We start from the raw sequence: 17,199 nt of genomic DNA, 5'->3' as shown, positions 1-17,199 counted from the left end.
ATTTCATCTCCCTACCCATAATATGCTTCTTTTTTTTTTTCGTGTCATTTTGTATCCCAACTCCTCTGGCTCGGGGTTCTCATTTTGAAAAAAAAGGAAGAATGCTTTTTGTACTTTAAGCAGACTAACGGCTGAGAGTCGGCTGCCTGCGATTTACGAGTCCATACAACGCTTAAGTGCTACATAAAACTTAAACTGCTTAGGGCTTACACGCTTATAATCGTATGCATGAGTGTGTGTCTGGGTTGTGGGTATGAAGTGTACTTACTATTTAAAGACCTCTCGGCCACAGATCGCTATCCTTAGTTAATAACTCACTAAGTCTCAATGATGATTAGCAGCTCCGCATAGCGACTGCGTATAAATAGAGGTGTGTTCTTACAATTTGTGAGTGGGTGAGTGGGTGTGTCAATGGATGATGCAACTTAAGAGCAACTTATGTATGTATATTTGAAGCAGTTATAGAAAAACCGGCACCAGAACCAAACCAAAAGCCAGCGAAAAGTACTTGAAACTTAAAACTCAACTCCATATCGTACTGAAAAAATGCACAAACACCGTGAATATTGAATGCAAGAGGTGTGTATGTGTGTGGGTGGGGGTGGTGCGTTTATCATAATCGCATAGGGCGAGGGCTGATTGATTGATTGATTGATTGACTGAGTGGGTGGGTGTGTATGGGTATGTGTGTCTGTGCATTCAGATGAAACATAAAAAAGCGCAAAACGCAAGCACCAATAATCCGGAATGAGGGACCTGCAAATGGGCACTCACCTCATGTCCTCCGCATCCGCATCCTCGTAACGCCCCAGAGCGGCGTTGTCAACGGCATCCCCTCGAGCTGCCTCCTCGTCCCGGTCGCTGCCATCGTTATCCTCGCCGCTGCTATTGCTGTTGGCGTCATTATCCCTCCGCTTATCGGCCCGACTGGCCTCATCCTTGTCAATATTGTCGTTGGCGGCATCCAATAATCTGGAATTCTTATCACGGCGCAGTGTTGCAATCTTCTTCTCCTCCTCCTGGCGCAACTTTTCCACCTCATCCTTCGACAGGAATGAGAAAACTTTCTCTGTAGAGGGGAGGAAAATAAAATCAGTGCCAGCTCCGTCAAAGAGAAGTGTGCCAGGACACCGCCTCGCTATTAAGTCGGGAAATTAAATAAATAGCGATGCCGTGTGGCAGACAGCTTAGCTTAGCAGGATAGTTGGCCAACTGCATCAGTGCCACTTTGTGATGCAAATACCAGCGGTACATTCTTTCTGCGAGCTTTCTAATTACGCCAACCACCTAAACTAGCGAAACCAATATCGAGGTGGATAAGTGGTTTGATTGGCAAGCTAAGTTTAAGAGACAAGACCTCTTCCAAAGGACGCAAAGTGCAAACCGACATTTCAAGTCGCAAATCGGTCCCCCCGTGGCAGTTGTAAATTGAGGTTCTGTCGGTCACAAACTTTCCTGGGCAACTCACTCACCTGTCTTTTGTGTCGGCTTGTGCTGATCCTCCATGGCAGACTCAAAGAAACGTTTCTTATCAGAAACCGATTTGGGCACTTTAGTTGGGGTTGCTTTCGTTGCAGGGGCCTGCTCGTCCTCGGCAGGTGTTGACTGAAAAATGGCAAAGCGTTTTTGTTAGCAAACTAAACGAACGGATAAAAAAACAAAAGATTTATGAAACAACAAAAAAAAAAATCGATAAAAATATAAAGTATAATCTGCGAGAGCTGTGACTTTCTGCACTCCTCCCTCTGCCGCATTTTCAATTAAATGACTGGGAAAAGTGCAATTTTCAAAGCGAACGCTGAAAATTCCAAATGGCCATAAAGAAAATTGATGACAGTACACAAGTTTATTAAAAAGCGGACGCATCCAGTCGCCAGTCTGGCCCGAAAAGGGGGCGTCGTTTCATAGCCCGAGCAGAGGATCATCTATAGGCCGCTTCAATCATAAAGTGACCAAGCCGACATTTTTGGGGTTGGGCTCAGGGCTTTGGTTGTGCACTCGGGCCATATAATTTACAGCGGGTCCAGAGTCCAGGGTCCAGGGTTCGGGCTTGGATTTGCAGTGGGTGGCCGGATTGCGGATTGAATCGCAGAGGGCGAAAATTACAGCTGCGTGGTTTAGGAACCGAACCAGACCAAGCCGAGTCAGGACCGGAGCTGGCCATTTATCACCCAAAGTCGTGTACTGTCGGTTTTATGCTTTCATGCCATTCCTCCTGTTGGGCAACATGAGACACAGTGGCCAGATAAAGCCGAGCCAGGGTGGACTGGATAGTTAGTGCCTGCAGAGCGGCGATGACTGTGACTACGACGACAAAGTCATTAAATGCCATTCGGTCGGGGCGGGGCGGGAAAAAGAGACTAGGAAGTCGAAGGCGGGGGGCGAAAGGACCTGGGCGAAGGACCCGGGCGAAACAAAGCCAAACAGAGCAAAGGCCAGCATTAAACTGCACAAATTGCAACCTTATACGGACAGGGGTTCGACCCTCCAGTCCAGTCCAGTCCACCAGCCCGAGCTCATAAATAAACCAAACCATTGAGGGGAGGGCGGGACAAGTGCTTGGGGAAAAGTGAAAGCCCTGGCTGCAGCAGGAGCTGGCTCTGGCTATGGCTCTGGCTAAACTGAGCTGTATTTTTAGAAGGGAAATTAATTTCGTATCGGATTTTTCGATTTTCAATTAAAGTCAATGCGGAGAGGGAGCCTGGTCGGGAGGGTTATCAGTCCTTGGCTAGACTAGCCTGCCTGGCAGTCCTGGCTAATAGAAATTTATTGAGCCATGAAAGTGTTGAGAGTGTGTGTATGCGTGTGTGCAGGATGACATTTTATCCCTGAATCGGATATACCCTGTGTCCCATACCCTGGTTCAGCCTGCAGCCCTGGAGTGCGCATTAAAAGCCAATAGCCCATTGAATTATTCAGCAGGTGACTGGGGAGCAGGTGGAAAGTGTTGGCAGCGAATCGCGCACCTGTATTTGGGACAGCTTCGATAAGGCGATAACGGGATGGAACCAGCCAGGGCAACTTATCGCCAGCCATTAGCAGTGTCCCGCGATAAGATTAGAGGACTGAACACAAAGATACCAGCCATATAAAAGGGGTATTCAATCGAGAGTGAAATCAGTGCACGGTCTGGCGGCGGAGCGTTAGCTTCTCAGCCGTGCACCTGGCCAAATGCCAGAATGGGGGTCACGGCCCAATTATCCAAGTTACTCTAAGTGGGCCAAGGTCAGCGCCCCCGCGGGTTATCACAGCACTTGCCTGCGATATTATTTACACAAAACATTGGGGGACAAGACAAAATGAAAAGAGACCACGAAACGCAAATAAGAATAATACGCAATGTTTATTTGCCTTAAGGTATGCAATTAAAAATGTTCAGCTTGCTTCTTTCGTTCTGGCTTGATAAAATAAATTAGCATTAAAATCAACTTAGCAGCGCTACGGCGAAATTAACTTTATAAATTGTAAAATTGTGTGTTTCTGTCTGTTTTTCTGTTATTTCGTTATATTCAGGTATTTTTCTTCGTTATACTTATTTATTCGTTGGTTTTTCGTGTTTTTTGAAAAACAAAGCAATAATATAGAACAGGTTGGCGGGTACAGTGCACTGGGTACTGGCTACTTGCTACCAGCCAGGCAACAACAAAAATTAATGGCCCAGTGGGCGTGGTAACTGCAGGTGGGCGACCATAAGCAGCCAACTGTTTCAATCAACGTCAAATTAAACTTGGCCCGACACTGGGTGGCAGGCAGGCTAATAGGGTGGTAGAGGTAGGGAGGGTTCGGTGGGTGGCCCATTAAACTTCAACCGCTTGCTGCTCAATTTCAACTGCAATTTTGTGCGCTCCTTGTGGCAGCCAAAGAAATTAAGGACGGTGGCGGGTAATGGGGGCTCGGGTCTGCCAACTGGCTTGAGTTTTATGCGGGGGCGCTGTCTCGAAAGTCAACAAAAAGTTGCATCTAATTAGCGGGAAAGGTGTGTCCGTACAGCAGGTGGAGGAACAGCAGCTCCACAGACACGACCAACAAATCAATCAATTTAAACACCGAGTGAGCGCAACAAAAATATTGAAAATTGCATCCGAGGGCGGGCACAATGGTGGTGCAGGGCCATTTAATTGATGGCGAAAAGGTGTTAGAATTTAATTTAAATGTATGAGCAGTGACACGTCGGAAAGGAGTGGAGACGAGGTAGTTTCAGGAAAGTTTCAGGTCAGTTTGGAAGCCAATAAAGCCATCGCTGGCCCTAAAGGGTCTACTAGAATTAACTTTACTAAAAAAAATATCTACACCGTAGTCTCCTTGCCGGTGGGAGTAGTTGGGGTGCGAGGCACTGGTGGCTGCACCCACGACCCCTCCAATTGCGGTTGCGACTGGGAGCGCAGCTTGAAGCTGGCCAGGCCCCGTAAACCATGCGGCTTGTGGGCCACCGGAGGTGGGACTGGGGCGGTACGCAGCTTGGTCGGCTTCAGCGGCCGTTTGGGCGGCAGGGGCGGCGGTGTGGGGGAGGTGGAGGCCCGACAGGATAGCGAGGTGTCACTGCTGCGTCGGGAATCAAAGAACGAGGTATTGCTGTAGATGGCCTCCTCCTCAATGGTGGAGTATATCTCCTCGGCTGTTTCGTAGTAGCCGGAGGAGATGCCCCCCGGTCCCCTGGTCTGGACCACTGCCAGTGAGGAGGTGGAGGAGTCGATGGAAAAGGAGCTGGTGCTGTTGCCCAGCGAGGAATTCGAGATGCCAACGCGTGCCGTGGTCATGTTTTGGTAATTGCTATTCACGTCGGGGCTGACCACGATTTCCGAGAAGGTCGGAAACTTCATGGCCGCGTACGAGGGCGTGGGGGAGGTGACAGTGTCGGTGGGCGGAGGAGGGGGAGCAGACCGGGCTTGCTTACTGGGCGCGCCGCTCGATTCACTCACCGGTGGTAGTTGGGACGGTTGCAGGTACAGCAGCGCCGCCGGCGAGGAGCTGTTGCTCTGGTCACCGGGCACAAGTACTAGGTTGTAAAGGGCCGGGGCCACTGAGGCGGAGGCAGGGGCAGGGTGGGAGTGTGGGGAAGTGGAAGGTGTCTTTAAAGTAAGTGTGTTGGCCTGCTGCGGTTGGGGCAGACTCGCATACTGCACTGGCAGAATCTGAGCCGTGGGAAAGATCTGGGTGGGCGACCCGGCGACCAGCAGCTGTTGCGGCGAATCCATCAAGCGGTTAGTGGTGGCAGCAGCGGCAGCGGCAGCAGTGGCAGCGGAAGAAGTAAAAGATGGAGACGAGGATGCGTTAGCGGTTAGTGGTGGGAACGGCGGCTCATGCAAATGACGTGAATGCTGCTGGGCGGGGGGAGTGGGCGGTGGTGGCAATGGCAGGCTGTCAATGTCGGTGTCGCAACTATCAAGGAAGGGATTCGTTACCGAATATCCGTCACCCGCAATCGGAATCGGTGGTGCGGGTTCGTAGGGGGCTCGCAGCTGGTTGCGCAGCTCGTTCTCCCGAAGCAGGTACTCGCGGTGCTCCTGCGGTGTCACCAGGATGTTGTCCGGCGAGTTCTCGTGCACAAAGTCGTGCGGCCGCAGCTGGGAGGGTGTGGGCGGCAGCGCCTCCATGTACAGGGACTCCTCCTCTCTCAGAGTGGGCGTGGTGGGCAGCTTCGGCAGGGTGGCGAAGTTAACGGGCGGCGGCGGAGGTGACTCCCTGGGCCGACTGGGCTTCGACTTGGTCACCACCCTAACGGGCAACTTGGCCTCCACCGGATGGATGGTATTCGTACTGGCGTCGTGCTCGAAGACCGTAAAGTCACCCTGGCCCACGTCGCTGGCCTGGAAGGTTTCCAGGGCCACGTTGCGGACCAGATCGGCTTTCTTTAGCTGGGGCTTTGGGGGCGTTGGAGGCGGCACCTTCGGCCGGGTGCCCGTCAAGTTCTCCGTGGATTTGGAGATCACCGTGTTGGGCGTGCTGCGGCCACTAGACTGCGACTGGGACTGCTCCAGGAGGTCCTCACTAGAGCGCGAGCTTCCAAAGAAGAACTGCTCTCGGGTGGTGCGCGGTGATCGTGGCGACTTGCTGATCTCCTTGGCTACCCGCGTATATTCATCGTCCTCGGCCAAGGGATGTCGGAAAGGATTCTCGCGCTCAATCTCGCCAGGCCGCTCCGGGGAAGTGGCTCGGGAAACGCGCTGCACTTGCGGAGACTCCACCTCGCGGATTCGGGCTACAGCTGGAACAATGGGCTCGGCTTTCTCCAGGGTGGAGCAGGGGCTGGTGGCTCGGAGGATTCCCTTGCGCGGCAGGCGGCTGCGTCCCGACCTGGTGTCCTGTTCAGAGTCGTAGGCACGGGAATAGCCATCTGGAGTGCGGGAGCGAGATCTCTCATAGTCAGACCTGGAGCGCTCGTCGCCACTGAGGTCGAAGCTCACGGACTTGCGATGACCTCCGCCGTATTCCGGAGTGCTGCGTCCCGACCTCGAGGGCTTGTACGGCCGGCAGTCGCTCTCCGAGTCGCTGGTGTAACGTCCACGTCGCGGACGATCGAAGCAGTCGGAATCGGTGTCGGCATAGGAGGGCGGCGACTGGAGATCCAGGGGCGGAGAGCTCTCGGTAGTCTCGTCCTCATCCTCCTCCTGGATGGCGTCAATGTCGTCCACCTTCTGGTGGTGGTCTTCGTAGTCATCGTCGTCGTCTTCATCGTCGTCTATGATGTAGACAGGCTCTGCCTTCTTGGGCTGCGTTTGGGTGGCCCTGCCAGAGCTGCGAGTATCCTCCTGGCTTTCCAGCATCTGCTGGTAGGAGTACCGGGAGCCCGGGGCTAGGCGATCCGGCGTCTGGGTGCCTCGTTGCTAGTGGTGGATGGCTCATTTAGTTCGGTATAGATACGGTTTAGTTTGGTTTGAGTTTTTTGGTTGGTTTTTCGGGTGCAACGTCATCGCACACAAGCTTGGAACACAAATTGCAGTGTTTTGTGCAGCGTTAATGGTGTGAATTGGGTGAGATTGTGGCCAGGATTTCGCCTGGAGTTGGGGTGTCTGTAACACGGTGGGTATGGATGGAGGGTGCTCTGATGATTGGGTGGTTGCTCGAACGACACACAAGAAATGTTGAACGTCTTTGATTTTTTTTGTCTTTCTGGTGGTGTTCCTTTTTGCAACCTGCGTCCATTAGCCAATTACCAGTGATTTCTGCTTGATGATGAGGTGAATGAGACTAGAGCAGCGACTCTTTTGGCTAATTTACTTGGATGTGATTCGGGTTGATGAACTCGACGCATACGATTGCGATGTAGCAGATACAGAAACATGATGAAGTCAGAGACAGATACTGGGACAGAGACAAAAACAGAGACGAGGCACATGGCAAAAGAAAATAACGAAATCAAAAGAAACTTTCTGGGAAAAAGTTATAAACCAAATCTAGAAGATTCTCCTTTTAATCATGGCTCTGCGAATGTCACCCATAATGTGTCGGTCTCTCGCCCCAAAAACGCAATTAAAAGTTTGCCGAAACTCGCTGCTTTTTTTTTACGACAAATACATTGAGATTTATTGACATCAAAAATGCACACTTCGAATTCCATTAGGCTAACTTTAAACGTAACTATCATTAGGTAACAACGAAAGTGGAAAAACACAAACCAATCAGTAATCAGTAAACAGTAATCAATAGTCGGTGTGAATACGGTGTAACTATGTGGTAACAGTTGGTAGATACTTTAACAAAATATCCCTAGACGTAGCTTGGCTCTTTCAAAATGTTATAACAAGACTTTCAATAACCATGATCGGTACTTAATGTCGGTAATGGTAATCCTTCTTCTTGAGTATTATTCAGTTGCATAATTGGACCTTTTGGGTGTGTGTGCTTGCCACACGTTGTTACACATTTAGTAATACAGTAGAGTATAGAGTGGGTATTTTCAGTGAGAACTTGTGGGTGTCTTGTGTCTAGTCTATATAGTAAAAAGTTTCGGTTTCACGTGGTATAAACATCGAAAGACTAGATGTATATAAGTGGAATACTTTCTGCCGCAAAATGGCGACAACACGCCGCTCTCTACATTAACACATTTTGTATTTGTGGATGTCAGTGGTTCTTTTCTTTCAATAGTGGATTCTGAGTGTTTCTCTTTAACAATTGGAAGCCGGAGCTATGGGGCTATACAGAGTGGGGAAAGTGGATCTGAAACCATTTGCTGAGTCGAGTGTGTGTTCGGTATTTGATTGAGTTTCGAGTAAGGGAAGTACACGGATATGAACGGTGCCTAGTGCGGGTGGTAGTAACTCTTGGCCCTTTGAACACGCTGATGATGACGCTGCCTAACCCATCCCGGTCTCGCCAGCATCGCCTGCATAAATTTCAACTCCTTTAGTGCAGTCAGCTGCTGCCTCGTCGTGTCCTTTTCGTTCTTGTTCGATTCGTCCTGCTAGATGGTAGCTGCTAGCACTTGTATTCTGTCAGTTTAAACTAAATATTCAGTCTTATGGTGATAAACATCCGCTTGTTAAGCAATGCGCTGCTCAGCAGTAAGCTGCAATGAAATCGAAATCGAATGCAGGAAGCGGATGGCGGATGGGGGATATCGGTTTTTGGGGAAAACAAACGAACAGATTTGGGGGAAAATCAAAATGGAAGTTTTGAATAAAAAAAAGAAGGAAAATCGAATAAAAAATATCAACAATACGTTGAAAAGCGGCGAACAACGCGCACATTATTGAAGAGAATTTGGAAAAAATGAAAAAAGGACGAGAAGAAGATAAGAGAGACATTTTAATGGAAATTTCTTTCTGCAGTTTTTGAATTATTTACATATACATTTATTATACGTGCCATCTATATATGTAGTATTGTATATGTTACTGGATGTAAGTATATATATTATAATGTATGCCTGATTTCATTGCTTTTTATTTCTTCTGCCTGCTTTCAATGCAAATTCAAATCGTGGGCATGCTTTAAAGCCGATACACAGTAAGAACAATAATAACAATGCCTGCCTGCCGCCTACGCACAAGGTAGCAACGGTAGCAACAGTAAAGTCTCAAAACTGAAATGAATATAATATGAAAGTAGCATAAATAACAACAAGAACAACAATAACAACAATATGAACAACAAAGAAAATCAACAAGAACTGGGCCAGGCCAAAGGAGGAGCCTGCTCAGGAGCCAGGAGCAGCAGCCAATATGCTAATAAATAATAAATTGTCTGCTGCCATATCAATAAATGCAGGGGCACGGCCGGAGGCAGCGACAGGTGTGGCTCTGCCATCCCCCCTCTAAAAGGGGCTAAGCCAACCCGACACATGCATGCCGAACACATAACTCATACGCCCCGTGGCGCGCGGTCTGCAGCCCCAAAAGATAGGCTATGATTTTTTTTTACTCATTTTTTAATTCAAATGCAACACAAAACGACTTTAAAAAGCAACTCGAAATGGAAATCGATGCTGGTTTGTCGACTAAATGGGATAATGAGATGGCCATGGTATGCAGTGATTAGATCTAGTTTAGTTACACACACGAATATGTTAAATGCTATCATGCTGTGATTTCAGGTAAAAACTTTTGGTCTTTGCTAGCAAATTTTCAGCTGGCATCACATGTCAGATTTATGCCCTTTGTGGTCGGTGAGCACGGGTATTTGGGTGTTAAATGTATACTTTTTTTATATTTGTATGGTTTTACAATACTTTGTTTTATATATTTTTAAAATTGCGACACACACACACAGGTAGTACACTCACGCAGGCAGGCACTCGCAATGTCAGTGACAGGACAAAGGCATTAGTGAAGTTACACAAACACATAACAAGCTGAATACGAAACAAAAATCAAGTTAAGAGATTGGTGGGTCGGGGAGTTGGTTGGGTTTTTTGACTGTCTGTTCGTGTTAGCAGTTACATGGGTATACTCTGTGGGATGTACCCAGCAGAGTCTCACTCGCACAGGCAGGCACTACTACACACAGAAACAAAAGTACACGCACAAAGTTCGAAGGATGTACACACAAACAGACATTGAAGCCAAGACAAGAGACGTGCATCCAAAGTCAGGTACGTACCCGTAGCTGGTGCTCCTCCTCGTCCTTCTCCGTTTCCTGCGTTTGTGTCTGCACGGCTACAGCCGGAGATGGAGATGGAGCTGGAGCTGGAGCCTGAGCGGGTGCGGGAGCAGTGCCAGAGGTCGCCGACTCCGCGCCCGTAATGGGTAGTGGAGCTGCCGGGGTCGTCGGTGTGGTCGGGTTCGTATCGAGCGTGTGCTTCGATATGACAACCGTCGTCGTCTTCTGTATCTTGTCCTGCTCGGGATGTTCCGATGGCGACTTTGGTGGCACGGTGGTGAAGGCGTCGGCCGCGCGAACAATCTCCAGCACCTAATTTGCAAGCGAAACAATTTATAGGGGGTGGTGGGGTCCCAAACTGGCCAGTCTCTGGATCCGCCCAAGGCCAATCACTCACCTTCTCCTGCGTGCTCTTCTCCTGGCCCAGCGGCGCCAGCTGCGTCTGCTGCTGGTGGGCCTGTTCTGCGTGAATGAGCGCCACGGTCTGGGCAGCTGGCGTGTCCGAGTCCGCGGATGCCACTGGCGCGGCAGTCGGAATGGGGGTGCTGGTGGGCGTCGGTGAGGCGGCTCCGTGCACCAGGGCAGCAGCAGCTGCCAGGCCGGTTTGAATCGTGGCCTGTGCATCTGGCTTCTGCGAGGCGAACACATCGAAGTCCTGCGTGGGTAGTGGACCGAATTTAATGTGCTCTGTTTGGGAACGAAACTGAATTCACTGCACTCACCTGTCGCAGGCGTTCGTCCTCGTCGGGGTCCAGACTGGACACGCTCTGGCTCTGGCTCAGTTCAGAGCCCGTCTCCGAGGCACGGGAGCCTGAGGAAGAAGGACGAAAGGATTTAGAACGTCGGCTTGGCGCAAAGGGCCATCATTAAGCCGGGGCTTACTTACCTTGACGACTGCCACCGCTGCAGGATGCAGACGAGTTAAAGCCAGTGCTCATGCCGCCGGCCTGGCCAATGGAATGAATTAAATTGGACTTGTCGTAGCCCTTGCAGACAATCAATTGAATCTCGTTGCCGGCGCTGCGCAGCACGTTGACCGCGTCCTGGTGCGAAGCTCCCAACAGGGAGTGTCCATTCACCTCCAGCAATCGCATGCCAACCTGTAGATGGAAGTGGAATTTTAGTGGCCAGACAACAATGGCGAGGGAGCCAAGACAGTGCGTTCGTTACCTTAAGCCTTCCGTCCCGTCTGGCCGCACCGACCGAGTTAATTTTAGACACGAAGACGCCCTCGTCGGAGGGATCGGCGGGATTACCGCGCTGCCCGTTCAGCCCGCCCTTGATGTGCATGCCCAGGCGCTCGCCCTCCGCCTTGCTGAGGAGCACTTCCTGCGATTCGCAATTACCACAAAAAGAGTAAAATTAGCAAGGACTCTATTTAAACAGTCTGGATAACAATGCAGCAGGGGAGTGGGAAGTGGAAGTCAAAGGAAAACAATCTCGGAAACATAAACCAAAGGGAAGCATTTGGCTAATTGGAATATTTTTGTTCCTTCGAGACAAGCTTACCTCTGTTTTTACATAAACTACTTCTATGCTCTGTGCGTATTGAATTTTTTGTGAGCAGTGGCAGAGTATACAGAATGCAAATAGAGGAATCAGAAGTAGACCCAAAGCGTATTTACATATTTACACTACAGAAGCTACAAGACTGAGGACAAGACTCACCTGAAAGCCTGGCGGCAGGGGGTCGTGCTGGATGGTCAGCTTGATCTCATCTCCGGGCTTCAGCAGCTCGAGGACAGCGTCCTGATGCGTGGCCTTGGAAACATCCGCCTCGTTGACTTTCAAAATGCGATCGCCCATGCGCAGCTTGCCGCACTTGGAGGCGATACCGCCAGGAACAATCTGGGGGATGCAAAAGAAGTGCCCAAGGGTCATGGATTAGCTCATTGGGGAGATTATGAATACCCGTAGAACTTGAAAGTTTCACAGCAGCCGGCAGCTGGCTTAGTTAACCGCTCATAATAGAGCCAGTCCGGCAGGAGCTGCAGTTCATTTGCATTCGCAAGTTTCCGCCACTCGAGTGTTTTAATTCGAAAAGTTTTTCGAGCTGCCAGCAGCTGAGGGTAATTGTTAGTTCATCCTCCGTCTACTTACATGCGAGATGAATATTCCGGGCTCTCGAGTGCCGAAGGGCACACAGGAATGGTCCGTTCCGCCGATGATGCTGAATCCTAGGGAGCCCTGGTTCTTGGGCAGGACAACCTCCTACAGAAACACAACGGGTAGTTGGGAGTTAGGTTAGCACATGACACAATTAACACAAATCAATGGTCCTAACGCTAGAGACTGCCGTGTTCTTGGGTGAATCATGAATGAAGAGTGCTCATGTGGTATGAGGGTGCAAAATTGTTGGTGATATTTACATAGAAACGAAAATATTGTGTAACGAGTATTTTTCCCACCAAACACCACCCAAGAAAGCCATGCAATTAGTCGGAGCCAGACTCTACTGCCCGAGGTGAGTAACATTCAATAAATAATGAACAACTTTTGTGTTTTGCTTATGAATAACTTAATTTTAGATTAAAGAACATGCAGCAAGACCACTCCGCACTTTCACACAGATTTAAACAAAGCTGTTGTGGTGAGCATCGTTTAGCTGGGGAGCCTGACATGCCGAAACATCAAAGCATTATGTTTTGGCTTTATATTCATAGCCGAGAAACTCAGCTCTTCCGGAGCTGACAGGCGCCCGGGTGTCAAGATGCCACAAAAACACATGCTACTAACTTTTGCCAATTATTTTTAAGAAATCGGATTATTAAAAGTTCGAAGTCATCCGATGGCGTAAACGACCAAAGGGGAACAATGAAAAACAATTAAATATTTTATTTACTTTTGGTCTGAGCTCTGAGGACAGTGCCTAGACTCAGATTCAGAGCCAGACTGCGAAGGCAAACGAAAATATTTCAAGTTTTTGTTGGCAGGATGGCCCACTTTATTATTTAAGGATGTTTCCTAGCTGTATAGTTTGCTCGCTTACTTATTTATGTTGCAAGTGGCAAGCAACAAAGCTAGCCACATACACAGAGACTGAGATTTCTTGCCAGGATTTGCATCATGTCAGCGATGACACTCGAGTGGCTCTTTAGATTCTGTCGTTGAACTTGAAGGCGCTTTAGTCGTCACTTGAATGGGTTTAGTTGCCAAGAAGGGCACTTTTTTTTCTCTCAAAAGGAAAGCGATAACTGAATTAGAATACCCCTTTAAAGAAACTCCATTTCCATTATAAAGTTTATAAGAGAAAAATAAGAATTAAAGAGTAAACCAAGTTATATATGTATATTTCAGTGTCAGTGTTAGTATATCTCTGGTTAGGTGAGAGGCTTAGCTTAGTACAGAAGAAGAGTGTGGCATGCAAATAAATCGATTATTATTAGTTTTCCTTATAGCCTTGCCACAACCAACTTTAATCCAATTCCATTCCCAACTAATTAGTCGAAGCGGTCGAAGCAACTCTGGTGGATGTGCATGTTTTGCATGAAACACAATGGAACTCGGCCTCCAAAGTAGTAGCCCCATCACCTGGGGAACTCAAATCGTCTTGCAACTCCCACGATATTTAATGAATTAAGGTGCCAATCGGGGTACAAAATAATAAATTTGAACTATATATTTAAAAATTTTGGTGTGGGGTGCAGCGTGTACTGTGCGTGTGTGTGGTTTTTTTGTGAGGAGTAAGCTCGAATTCCTGGTTGGAATTCCTACTCGAAGTAGTGGGTGGGCGGATCGGGGGTTTACCCTACGATTCATTAACTCTTGGAGCCCTTTTGTCTGCCTTTGGTCTTTAGTGTATGCGGGATGTGGAGATAGTCACCTCACTGATCAGGGGCTCCGCCAGCTGATTGTCGGTGATGCGCGTCATCACCGTCTCCGTGAACGTGGACTTGGTGATCGTCTCGGTGACGCGGCCGAGTTCGGTGGGTGCCGCCGGGAACATGGGCAGATCCGGCTGCGGCTTGTTAACGTTCACCGTAACGGCGCTCACGCCCACCTCGTTGGGCCTCGCCACGTGCACCTGGTGCTGACTGCCGCCGCTGAGGAAGTGTGCCGGTATCATCGCCTGAAAATCGTCGCTGGTCAGCGGGCGCAGCGAGGAGGGCTGCTCACATGGTTCGTGGTGAGTATTGGGGTTTTGGCAAGGTTATCGAGAATCGTTTTAAGCAAGATTTTTTGGGTGGATTGGGTGGTGGAGGATGTTCGGAGAAAAAGAAACAAAAATATTTGGGTTTTTGTCAATTTCGGTTTCACTAACTTTAGATCTAATAACTAAGCTAGCGTGCCTAACTAAGGTTATCACTAAAATGGGTGTATATACAGTCCTGCCGCTCTGGCCTATCTCTGCCCTGACTCCTGTCGGACAGGTGTGCTGCGAAGTGCAATCTTAGGCTATAATGGTTGATATATATATATAGTAATCTGGATAATGAGGAGCATTGGAGGAAGAACAAGGCGCACTGGAGGGCACATGCAAAACAACACAAACAGATTCGTTATAAATACGAGTGGATGGTTCTAGCGTCTAGGGTTATGAGTACTCGGTAATCTGGCGGAGATATGGATTAGCACAATTAGGTAGATTAACTTAGGACTATGTAGTGTGTTCATGTTTATGTTTCGGGTTCTTTTTGGCGCCAAATATCAACAACAATTTGCGAGGAAGCCCTGCGGAGTGGGGTACCTACCTTTCAAGCTTCCAAGATTATAAAAATAATATCGACTACAGCGCAGGGCTACTTATGGTCTTATCTTGTCTTAGTCCTACGGTCTGATCGTGATTGGGGGTTGGGGGGAACAGAACAAAAATAAACATAACGAGCTTATGGGCAACATTAAAATGACGTGCAACTGACTAACGGAGAACTAGGAGCTAGGACTACGCCACTACGGAGGAGAAGCCGACTTGGCCTTACCTGCGCCTCCCCGGAGTCGCCGCTGGCTGTCGAGGCCGCCCCGTTGGGCGCACCCTCCTGCTCGCCCAGGGGCACGGAGTTGGTGCGTCGGGGAGCCGGCACCGGCTGACCCGTGGCCTTGTCTATCGTGGCGGTGGCGGCAGCAAATCCGTTTGTTTTGCTGCTTGGCAGCGTGTTGTTGTTGTTGTTCAGGCCAGTGCTGCCAGCTGGTGTGGCAGGGGGCGTGGCGGTGGCCAGGGTGTTGTACTTGTAGGGTTGCTCCACCTCGCCCACGGCTCGTCCGAAAGTGGCTGTTTTTCAAGAAAGAAGAGAAAGGCACAAAGTTTAATTTAATAGAGTGGTGGTGCAAGGCCGCCAGAGATGGCCATATACCCACCTGGGCGGTTGGCCAAATAGCCGGAAGGACTCAGCGAGTTGAGGACGGCGGGACTGCGCGGGCTGGTTGGCGGTTCCAGAGGACCGCGGTACTCGCGCTGCAACACCAGGCGCACAAAGCGCTGCGGTTCCGTCAAACAGGCCACCGCTGCGTCGTGGTGGGCCTCCGTCATGTCGTTGCCGTTAATCTGCATCAAAAAACACCATTAGCCCGCCCCGAGGACAACATATGCTAGTCCCGAACTCAACTTACCGCCATAACCCGGTCGCCAACCATGATTTTGCCGTCGCGGTGCGCCAGGCCACCCTCGGTGATGCGCGATATGAAAATGCCATCGCAGTCGTCCTTGAACGGCGGGGAGCCCTTTCCGCCCGCAATGCTGAAGCCCAGGCCCTGGCCAATCTGGTCGCGGATCAGCGTCGTGTGCAGCTGGATGTAGCTCAGCGGCGCCTCCTGGAGACCACAAATGCAAAAACAGAACAGGAATCAATCACAAATCCGCAACTCGCTCCGAACGACATGTCAGTGGAGGATATCGGTCAAGTGGGAGGAGGCAATCCATTACATACCCTGCCATTTAGTAATCCATTCGTGGCTGCCGGCTCTGCTGTTGGGGCGGCAGTGGGCGTGGCAAACACGTTGCCAGTGTAGGTGTGAGCAGGAGCCACCTGCTGAACAGGAGGGAGCTGCTGCTGCAGCTGCTGCTGTGGCACAACCTCAATGGGGGCCGGGATGTAACGCTCATGGCTGACCGCCGCCGAGGGAGGCACCTCCGCCACCAGGGGACGAGTTTCCACCGAGATTTGCGACACACTGCCGTCCTCGCTAAACACCGGATGTCCAATCAGGCGTGTCACCTCGCGCTGCACCACCAACACCAACACGGCGCCGCAGGCTTTCAGCACCTGGACCGCCTGGTAGTGATCGGCGTCCACCACAACTATACCGTTGACCTTGAGCACCTTGTCGCCCACTTTCAGGCCGGCCAGGTCCGCGGGACCTGCTTCGGTGACTCTTGATATGAAGATGCCGTCATCGTCGCCCTTGAAGGGCGTGGAACCTTTGCCCCCGGCAATGCTCAGACCAAGTCCAGCGGCAGTGCGCTCAATGTGGATCTCGTACTGCTCCAAACGCAGCTCCGTAACGCCGTCTAGGTTATCTGCAAGGAAAGATGGAAGTTATTCGGGAATTCTCTCGGATAGGGAGGTTCTCTGTCTGTCTACCATAGTGCTGTCTTTGCTGTCTTTCGTAGTCCCGATCCACGGGATCGTAGCTGGTCACAATGCGGACCCGCTTGCCCTTCCGCTGCAGCGAGCCACTCGGGCTGCGATTGGAGGAAGCCAGGGAGCTCCTCAGGCTGCTCATGGCCGGACTATTCCGGCCACTCCCGGCCCCGGAGTAGCCAAAGTTGCCGTTGCCTCGCTGGCCATTTCGGGGCAGGGTGTTGTTGCCCTCCTTAACTTTAATTTTGACATTGAACATGGCTCTAGTTTGTTTTTTATTTGAATGCACTTTTTAATATGAGGAGCAGCAGCCAGCAGGCATCTTTCCCAGACACCCAGTCTACTATGTGAGAGGAGAATCTATTTTTTATTTGACTGCACTTTTTAATATGCGAAACAAAAGTTTTTGGAGCGGTGAGCCCGCCCCCAGAAGCGCAATCGATGTCTGCCTAGCTAGTCATGTGCACTGGCGTAGAAAACCCCATCGGTGTCAGTGAAATTATATATTACGATTTTGAGATGGCGTCCATTTAATGAAATTGTAAACTCCCCCAGCCCCAATCGAATGAGATTTTCCCTGCATAAATTTAAATTTAATGACATTCAAATTGGATGACCCAAAGCTGGCCAAAGGAGCAGT

General features: G+C 49.9%; 1 protein-coding gene across 31 annotated transcripts in view; it reads right to left on the bottom strand.

Annotated features, from left to right (window-relative positions):
• scrib (scribble planar cell polarity protein) overlaps window positions 1–17,199 on the bottom strand; it is a 59,700-nt gene that overhangs the window by 20,032 nt on the left and 22,469 nt on the right. For 11 of the 31 annotated variants that reach the window (XM_070281984.1, XM_070281982.1, XM_070281981.1 and 8 more), the window contains 15 exons: window positions 15,906–16,495; window positions 15,589–15,789; window positions 15,337–15,523; window positions 14,961–15,250; window positions 13,865–14,149; window positions 12,142–12,252; window positions 11,710–11,889; window positions 11,212–11,370; window positions 10,928–11,141; window positions 10,764–10,852; window positions 10,439–10,696; window positions 10,042–10,353; window positions 4,920–6,824; window positions 1,473–1,605; window positions 775–1,069 (listed from right to left, as the gene is read on the bottom strand). In XM_070281984.1, the coding sequence (XP_070138085.1) occupies window positions 775–1,069; window positions 1,473–1,605; window positions 4,920–6,824; window positions 10,042–10,353; window positions 10,439–10,696; window positions 10,764–10,852; window positions 10,928–11,141; window positions 11,212–11,370; window positions 11,710–11,889; window positions 12,142–12,252; window positions 13,865–14,149; window positions 14,961–15,250; window positions 15,337–15,523; window positions 15,589–15,789; window positions 15,906–16,495 (5,209 nt within the window). Of the gene's footprint in view, window positions 1–774; window positions 1,070–1,472; window positions 1,606–3,324; window positions 6,825–8,467; window positions 8,510–10,041; window positions 10,354–10,438; window positions 10,697–10,763; window positions 10,853–10,927; window positions 11,142–11,211; window positions 11,371–11,709; window positions 11,890–12,141; window positions 12,253–13,864; window positions 14,150–14,960; window positions 15,251–15,336; window positions 15,524–15,588; window positions 15,790–15,905; window positions 16,496–16,559; window positions 16,903–17,199 lie in introns of those variants that run through there. The other 20 variants (XM_017237252.3, XM_017237256.3, XM_017237254.3 and 17 more) reach the window with 10 other exon arrangements.

The sequence above is a fragment of the Drosophila bipectinata genome, chromosome 3R (assembly GCF_030179905.1).
Source record: "Drosophila bipectinata strain 14024-0381.07 chromosome 3R, DbipHiC1v2, whole genome shotgun sequence".
NCBI lineage: Eukaryota > Metazoa > Arthropoda > Insecta > Diptera > Drosophilidae > Drosophila > Drosophila bipectinata.
Note: the sequence above shows the minus strand (reverse complement) of the source record. Positions and strands in the feature narration are given on the sequence as shown.